Here is a 9486-nt window from a genome sequence, read left to right as displayed (position 1 = left end):
TTGGCTACATTTGGCCTAATCAGTCAAGATATGCGTGCTATGTACAGCCAGGGTACTGAGTGACCGCCGGCACAGTAAAATTAAGGTCTCCAGTCCGTCGTGAGAGGAAAACGGAAAATGTTTGCCGCGGTAAAGATCAGGCCTAAGACGACGGGACAGCCTACCCTAGCAGGACAACTATCCAAACTGGACACGGCAGACGAATCAACGGAGTAAAGGACCGGAATTACACTAGCGTAGATAGCGAGTGTGGACGGGCGGCTAATCAGGTATTTGATGCACTTCACTAGTCGTCACGGCGCAGTTCGGTTAGACGGTTTGATGCAGCCATTCGAGCGCAGAATGCTCGACAAGGAACAGTCAGTAAATCAGGAGGAATACAGCGCAGCGGTGAACGACCCAAGTGTCACCATTTTGACACTGACTAGGTAATGTAAGCAAAATTATGAGCTAGAGGAAAATTTAAATGTAGACAGAAAATGATGTGAACACAAAAGCACGTTATAACTCTGTTGAGAATAAACCACCGAGAAATATCGTGGAATTTTTCAGGGGTTTGAAGTATCAGGTGCTTGGCTAGATGAGATTGGAGATGAATTTGAGTCCTTTCGCGGCGAAACAGGTGGAGGGGGAGGGGGCATCGGTGTTCTGTGAGGAAAACTTAGATTGCCAGGAGACGGTCCAGATTGTGTCGCACTTCGATTCAGTGTCAAAATATGACCGAATAGAAAATGTTGAACGACGGGATACTTATCGAGGACCTGAAAGATGGAGAGACAGATGAAAGTATTTCGCACAGAACAGGGTTGCAAATTCCGTTATGTGTCCTGATAAAAGCTCAGGAATTCCGAACGCCACAGAGATACCGTGAAAGTGACTGGATGGTTGCTAAGTTAAGTTGAAATCTGTATCGTGTTTTCCGGAAATATGACAGACTGTAACTTGATTATTGCAAAATCCTCCGAAATGCAGTATCTCCCAGTGAACAATAAAACAAGCGACCTTGGATAGCGTTACTGGTTACTATTGTAGCTAGTCAGGCGCTCCGAATAGAAGGAAATCACCAAATAGTTACGAACCAGCTCGAATGATGACTTGCACCACCTGGCCATATGCATGTATCCCATGTGTGTTGCGAGCCACCAGATGGCCCTCTACACTATGCTGTGAGTATCAACTACTTAGTTGTGCCTACTGTCCTAACTTGAGGGGGTCATCAGTGATTTTCCAGAGAGACATTCCGGTTTGATTATTACGCTACCTTGACTCTACTTTATACGCGTTTTATTGCATCATGCAGTATTATTCTGAGTTGTGATTTAGTGTGTCCTGTTGTATTCTGTCTATGCATAGTTCAAAGTATCCATCTGCAGAAGACCCACACAAATACCTCGGACATTCTGGAGTTCTAAGCCTACAACGGTGCCAGAGGGGACTCTCTGCGACCATCGTTCCGTAGATATTAGCTGGTCATGTATGCCTACGATGTGTCCACTTAGTGATGCAGACCAACAGACGCCCCTTTTTATGTACTGTGAGACACAACTGTTCGGTTGTGCCCACTTGAATCAGCAAATGTGGGTCACCTGATGAGTATACTGACGGTTGTAGAACCGCCTTCCCCTGTTCACCCTCCGACCCTATTCGTCGGGGTTTACACTTGGTACAAGAGGTCAATGTGCATCTATGCGAATCGTATTGACTGAGTGTGCGCGGATGTCTACGGGCGTAGTTCAATATGACAGAGCAATTCGGAAACAGATATCAGTTCATCATGTGTAATTATCTGTCTGCCACATAGGTACTGCCCAAAACACTGTGGACAGAAATGATTGCAGTTGAACGTGTGGAGCGGATCTACACCTAATGCGGCCACTACTCTTTCACAGTATTCTGATTCACTGAAGAAACAAAAATGCTGGATATGGAGAACTTCGAAAGTGCTGAACTACTCACAGTCGACATTATTCACATCTTACCTCGCCTTTGTACATTTTCACCAAACCAGACTGAACCTTTTCCCAGTACGGTACCTGGCAGATGCCATAAAGCGTAGGCGAGTGCTCCGCAAAGGGTCCGGTTTTAACCTATAGTGAGACAGACGGAAAACTTCAGCTTTTTCAGACAGGATTGCTTGAAACATCCTAGGGCACAAAATATGTCTGAGTGAACATACCTGGTAAATGTAGTCAATGCAGGAGAACAGAAGATTTCGATCTTTTTCAGTTTCCGCAATTTGTCGATCTGAAATTGAACTTGGTCCGTACTGATCGCTTCCTGAACGAAGATGGACAAAAATAAAGGGTTACCGATTAACATCAATTGTGTACCACAAGGCTGCTGTTCAGTGTTTCTACACCTATCGATTTGCATTGCCCAAGCATTTGTATTCGAACCTATCGTAATAAAGCGTTTTTTACAGAGTCTTTTGTTCCCTTGTCCACCAATCGTTCGTTGGAATGTACTAACAGTACTATCATCTCCCATGTGGTCAGCAGCAAGTCACACAAGATGACAGAAAGATCATTACCAGATTCGGGACATTAGGTGGGTTTCCGCTTCCGACAGTACGATGAATGATAAGCGAACGGCGGAATCACGGCTGACAACTTGCTCCGGTTGTAGATGGACCCTTTGAAACTCCTTTGACCACGCGCAGTGTTGGGATGCACCACCAACTGCAGTCGCTTTTTGACACACCCTTTGTGTAACAGCTTAGGACGCCGCACGAAAGCCGAGTTGGGATGGTTTTCAGACATTTTGTCTACTAATATTCTTCTAGCAAATTATAAATTAAGTTTCATTCGCCATCCTCATCACATGCTATATTGCGGTAATCCTTTTGAGAAATAATTTTCTTTTCATCATGTGGGACTGGCTACCTTCACCTGAAAAGTCCACTACAGAAGAAACAGTGCAACAGAAGGTTTCAGTGTTTGGCCTCATTCATGAGATCTGCTGGTAGAAACGTGACTGATGAGTGTAGCAGAGGGAGACTATTATTCATTCCGAAAAGCATTTATAACAGGTTTTACCCGCTGCCACTCCCACGATATCTGTGCAGCACTTTGAGAATCAGCTTAGATAGCACCAGCAAGGGTCGCTTGTATACGCTGAACAGATTTCACAGGGATCCAGCGGGACAGGAGACATGTTAAATGCAGACACAGATACGGAACTGTGTTATTACAGGGGTATCGGTGTTTTACATATCCATATTCCCATTCATAACATTGATAACAGATTAATCGAGCGTCTTCCACTGGGCAAATGAAAATGACAATAACTTCATATTAGAAGACAAGTCCTGAAACATCGTAGCACCAATCAGTTTCGTCTAGATGAGCCGTAGAAAAGAGTTCTCTATCGAATAAAATTTGCAACACCTTCCTTTGCTTGGTTCATAAGGACCCTCATACACTTGTGGGCAATTCCCTATTCTGAAATGGGCCTCAGTAACTCTCTGTGGCGTGCACCGTGCGGGGACACCTTGACTTGAGAAGATACGGACAAACGACAATCTACATTCCAAAATCCGTCTCCCTGTACTTTTTGTTTTTGTCGTACGAAGATTTTTGTTTAACTTAGAAACCTGGACCCCACTTTATGTTCTTTTTCATCTTCACTTTTAGCCCTACGAATAATACTGAATACCTACGCCTCTTCCATAACTAATTTGGTGGTGAGTATCCTTTCGCTCACCCAATTCTATCCTAAAACTGACTACAGCACACAAGTGAATATAATGGAGGGGAATCACAGGGAAACTAGTAATGCTGCCAAAACATTGTTGCCACCGTTAGTTTCAAACCAATTTTTACAGCATCAAACAACTCCCCACAGGTTGTAACCGTACAGTCAGCGACATTGCCGATGGGTGAGACCAACATTCAAGATCACGACCCACCGCCATAATACTGCCGGAAACCGAGGCCCAATTGGATTTTTGACTCTGGTGATGATTTTTTCCCACGCAGTAGCTATTTAATGCCAGTCATATGGTGGTGGCTCACACTGTAAATTTGACATCATCGGCAGCATAACATCAGTGTTCACACTGATACTTACTGCCAGAAACCGAGGCCCAATTGGATTTTTGACTCTGGTGATGATTTTTTCCCACGCAGTAGCTATTTAATGCCAGTCATATGGTGGTGGCTCACACTGTAAATTTGACATCATCGGCAGCATAACATCAGTGTTCAACACTGATACTTCGATGATGTATTAGGTATGACGGTTATACGTAGACTGGATTATTGCCAGGGGCATCCAGACCAGGAGATGAGGACGATCATAGTTTTCAGTCAGAGTCTTTGGGTCGAAACCCTAAATGGAAACGCAGTGAAGAAACCTAAAAAGCAAATTAACCTTCGGGGTAAAAATCGGCCCAAATTCTCGAGCAATTAGAGACGATGAAAGTACCATACGGAGTGCACCCTGATGTTATATGCACTCCGCGATCTATCGAACCACACGCGTTTTCACCGCAACCTCACTGTTTGCGCATGAAAATGTGTATACTTTGGTTACCAGGTGGTTATTCACATCGGGGATCGAAATAGCTCATTGGTTAATGTGCAAAATCAATGATGGGAAGATTCGCAGTTCAAATCCAACCACTGCATATCGACTGCTTTTGTCTAGAGTTAAGAAGCTTGGCAGTATCTCAGCTTTCGGACTTCTTCCGGGCGGCCTGGCAGTTAAGCATCGAAGGAGTGTCGCACCTAAACGGTTATTATCGGAAAACAAGACTAGGGCAAAGTCATATTACCACCCTGTGGTGCTGTTTCTGGTGATGTATTCCTGCCACCTTGTTTCAAAGCTTCTACGAAGCGCGTTCCAATTCGCCAGTGAGTGTGTAAGAGGCATTTTGAGTCCCGTCCCACATCCAACTACATAGACGTATGATGGGCTATCAAGTGGGTTGAGATAAGCGCTGCAAGTTGACCAGTGCAATATTTTAATGAGCAATATTTTCATGGCCAAACACGCACCATGAAGCTAGAAAAAACTGATCCTATGTTTTCTTATGACGTAAACGAAATGGAACTGTCAAGCTTAGCTGTTGTCATTCGATTGCCACTTCTGGGCACGAGACAAGAGAATGCTATACATCAACAAGGCAAGGCGAAAACCAACAGTAAGATATGAATTCTCCATCGCCTGAGAATACCGCAGCCCTAGAATCAATGAGATTCAAAGCCCGTAAGACAGACCAGCACTTCAGGTGAAATAAGGGACAAAGGTCTAGGATTCGAAAGCTGCTATAAAGCTGAACCGAACTGTCACCTGTATGTTCGGTAGAAGTATAACGAAGTGAGGGCTTGAAGTATCGAGTGAAAAAGACCGATATACACTACAAACTTGTTCAACAGAACGGTTGGCCGAATAATCATGTCCAATCCTTTTTACAAGTATTGCCGTCAAGTCTTGGCAAGTTTTATAATGGCATTTACCGCTTACTCACTCGAAATCATCCCATCTGATCAACTGGAGCGTATTTTAAAACATGTCCCCTCTTCCAAGCTTCTGCATGTGACAGGTGACATACACAAGCATTCGGGTTACCTCGGAATATATATCAAGACAATTTACCAACACGTCGATGATCAGTCAAAAAGCAACAGAATCATCATCATATCATATCATAACAAGTTAGATGTTGGCTCATTTAGACGAGGCCGAAAATTCCAACGGTCAATCTACGAGGACGTGGATTTAAGGGGTGAAAGATCCCGCTCACGTTAAGTCAGGATGCTCCAGCATTAAAATCAGGCCCTAGCTGGCTTGCATCGGCAGTAAAATGCTCATGCTAGTGTTTCCGGGACGGCTGAAAACTGACCTGTTGGCGTTATCATCATACTACTCATTCCTTTCAAAGTAGCATGGACTAAATGTTAAAGGAGGCTTGGAAGAGGAGTCCAATCCATGGGATTTCTAGTCTTCAAGTAACCTTGCTTAAGGCACACGATTGCTCCACGATATCCTGTAAACACGAAACATCAATCAAAAGTTCATCTGGATGAGGAAAATTGGGGTCAAATTTACAGATTTTTCAATGTTTAGGGAAGTCAAGGATGCTAAGGTGGGAAGTCCTTTATCAGCAACACAAAATCAGGTGGTGGAACTCACCGATTAATTGACTGCTACCCCAAATGAAGGGCACGAACTGGAAGTCATCAAGACACCAAACGCCATGAGACCCAGCCGGCTCCATTCTGTAATAGACTTGCAGCCGCCTGACTAAATGGAGATAGACAGGCATTACGACCAAACCGACCGCAGCGTAGTCGTTTAGGAGAGTGGTTTTTGAGGCGCCAAGAGCGGGAATTTGTAGCACTCCCAATTTGAACAAGCAGAACAGAAATGCAATGAATGCTAGTTCATGTCCGGTTCCGTAGTCTATTCGAGTGGCATTTCCCACAGATTCGATGAGATAACCCGCAACTTCAGCGATCGCTTCTTCGAAGGAAACTAATAGATCGATAAGTAATTTCGGTAAATAAGTGTGGACAGTTAGATAATGATATGGTAAGAAACAAATAAGCATAGTGAAACATGATAAGAATCACATGGAGACAAGATGGCTGTGACAAAAATATGAACGTATAACAAGAACTACCACTTGATAAATTTATTATACGCACGTGAATGACTTGTGAACTATATGGGTGTAATTATTGGAAATTAGATGCGGCGAAACTTTGGTACTGGTCGATAGGAAAAACGCGGAAACACATAAGAAATGAAATGGGGAATACTTCAAAGTGAATTGAAATGAACACTACCTCGGTTTTTAAAGACTTATAGTTGCGAGAACCACAGAAAATAGGAAGAGACAGAAAATGGTCCAGGATAAAGTAGGCGAACAGTTCAATCCCACAACGAGTAGTCGAAACTTTAATTAGATGGTTGGCTGGGAAATGAGTGGTTGCACAAATGAACAAAACGTGGAGAAGAACAGAAGCCTGTTTCGGTAGGTAAACCCGGCGACAGTAATTGAAAAGTAAGGCGATGGGGTAATCGCAATTACGTTCACGGAGGATTACTTAGGAAAAAGCTCGAGAATAACAACAGTACTCAAGGGGTTAATCTGCGCATGCCCGAGACAGGAAACAAACCATCCTAGGCGGTGTGTAGGGGGTTTTGACTCGCGGAAATCAAGATAAGTTCCTGTGGAATGTCGGGCGGATAAGGGTGCACTAAGAGGGGGACGTAAAGGTGCTGGATCCAGGGAACCTGTATCGATCTGCAGTGGGATGACGAAGGTAAATGAACGGATGGACTGACATGGAATGGTTGGATACTTCCAAACTAGGCGAACCCCAGTTCCGGATGGCGGCAAAATTGATACTGAATGCAGTGCAGGGTTGTCGCACAGCCGAAGTGAGACAGAAGCGGAAAGCGACGTAGGAATAAATCTTGCCCACCACTCTGCACGATTTTCGCGGGAAGAAGTTGGTTACTGTGCTGGACCGGAACAACCTACATACTGTGAAAAACGTACATGTGGTTGATACCAGAGCTGTGTACCAAAGTCAATTCATGACCTCACCTATCCTAAGGCTTTCAGTATAGGTGAGGGATATAAAACTGTGGGTTTTCCCGACTGTGGATGTACCAAAGAATCATTTGACGAAGGATGAATAGTCAGACTGCTTTATCTGGATGGTTGTCAATCTTGGAGGACGGCATCATAATCGCTAACCCGTAGACCAGGAGTTTATTCCAATGTTTCAAAGGAGATGTGCTCGGGTGTCGAAAAGTTCAGCTATAGGATAGATGATCATGCGAAGAGAAAAACATCGTGACTTTTCATCAGCAGCTAGGTAGTCTGGTTAAACCAAGATATCTACAACTAATCGGAATTCCCCAATTGCGCGTAGCACGGTGAAAAACAGACCAAAACTGTTACACAGAGGGCCATTTGTTTTTATCTCCCAACGTTCAGTTGATGAGTTTCAGCAAGTGTTCACGTAGTGGAGGTTTGGGAATCCCAAATCGTCTTCACCAAGACTGCTTAGTTCTTTTATTCGACGACATCGCTCAGTGCAGTTCGTCCGGTTCCAGAAAACATTAGGGTGGAATTAGAAACTAGTGTTCACCTGCTCTCGTCATGATGTTTACAAAAAAACAGTGACGACTAAATATTACAAAAGAACAGGGAATTCAAGGTGATAATAGACTTACGATCAGAAATGGTAGGTGCGGTGATACCATTCTTGTCGAACAGTAGGCATTTGCATAAATCCGCAGCGTTCGCTTTGAGCCAATTGAACCACGATCGGAATGCTTTATTGCCAAATCGTTGAGGCTGTTCTTCGGCTGGAAAAGTTTCGATCCTCTTCTCCAACTGCTGCAATAGCTCAGTTACCGATTGAATACCCTATAATGAATAGATATCAAAGGTCTCACATTCATACCTGAGACGTTGCCATTCCTTTTACGATCGGCTTTGAGGTGACGTGTTGGCTCACTGATTGGACAAAACTCACCAAATCCTGATAGGACTGTGAAGCTATCCAAGCGCGCATGTCAGCGGGTGAGTGAATCTTCTTCTCTAGCACCATCGTCAGTTTTGCAATGAGGCTCAAACGAGTGTACCCTATAAACACATAAAAGAGCTGAATATCAGCCATCAGTCCAATCATATGAAAAACCATTGCTAACTTGAAAACGGATTAAACCAAGAGCACCCATGAACCATTTCCAGTCTTCAGGAGATCATCGTAGACCAGTAAGTCGAATTCTCGATTCCAGTTAAGCCGTTCTCGGATAAAATCGGTGAACACTATCTATAAGGCAGTCCGTGGTAAAATCCTGTAGCTTACTTGCAGATAGAACACCTAAATACGCGGAGAATATTGCCATGGTTCCCGGATGACAACGAAGCCCACAAGGTGAGCACATAAACGAGGCTCGAAAACGAGAACTGACGCAATAAGAGTATGGAGAATCATACGTTCACGTCGTATATTTACTATGGACACGCAGTTCTACGACCAAGCGAAAATGCCCTTAAACAAGGGACCGGTACGACTAACTCACTAAAACAACACGCTTTATCCCACACCTATTGAAAAGCTTCACCAATGAAAAAGAGGGACGTGTATCTCACTATGGACTATAAAAGGAATATTCAACACGCCGACTACTCCTACAGAACAGTGTTTGTCCCTACTTCTCTTCATTTCGGTGACCCTCTCACAATTCTAATCACCAAATTAGCCATAACACGCTTCTCGTGAGCCGTCACGTCATCTGTCGGACAGATGGAAACAATCAAAGTAATGACGGTCCTGAGATCATAATGGACCAACAACTTTAAAGAATCGGATGGATTTTCTGAAGCTTATTTCTGCAGGCCAGCGCAAATAAGCCGAGAGAATACTCTTCTGAAATAGCAGTCGGAAGAGTCACATATGCACACAACGGTCGTCTTCAATTAAGGGCATCTCACTGCTGCGTTAGGCAGCCATACTG

The 9486-nt window shown here is 44.0% G+C and overlaps 1 protein-coding gene across 1 annotated transcript; it reads right to left on the bottom strand.

Moving 5' to 3' along the window:
- Positions 1–455: 455 nt before the first annotated feature.
- On the bottom strand, positions 456–8608 carry T265_11728 (hypothetical protein; the record flags this gene model as incomplete). The annotated part of the gene is made up of 6 exons (XM_009178463.1): positions 456–761; positions 1980–2087; positions 2177–2277; positions 6136–6477; positions 8194–8389; positions 8427–8608. The coding sequence occupies 6 exons, from the start codon at positions 8571–8573 to the stop codon at positions 549–551; spliced, it is 1107 nt and encodes a 368-aa protein (XP_009176727.1).
- Positions 8609–9486: the final 878 nt, after the last annotated feature.

The sequence above is a fragment of the Opisthorchis viverrini genome (genome assembly GCF_000715545.1).
Source record: "Opisthorchis viverrini unplaced genomic scaffold opera_v5_562, whole genome shotgun sequence".
Lineage (NCBI taxonomy): Eukaryota > Metazoa > Platyhelminthes > Trematoda > Opisthorchiida > Opisthorchiidae > Opisthorchis > Opisthorchis viverrini.
The sequence above is the reverse complement of the archived record's forward strand: the minus strand, read 5'-3'. Positions and strand labels throughout refer to the sequence as shown.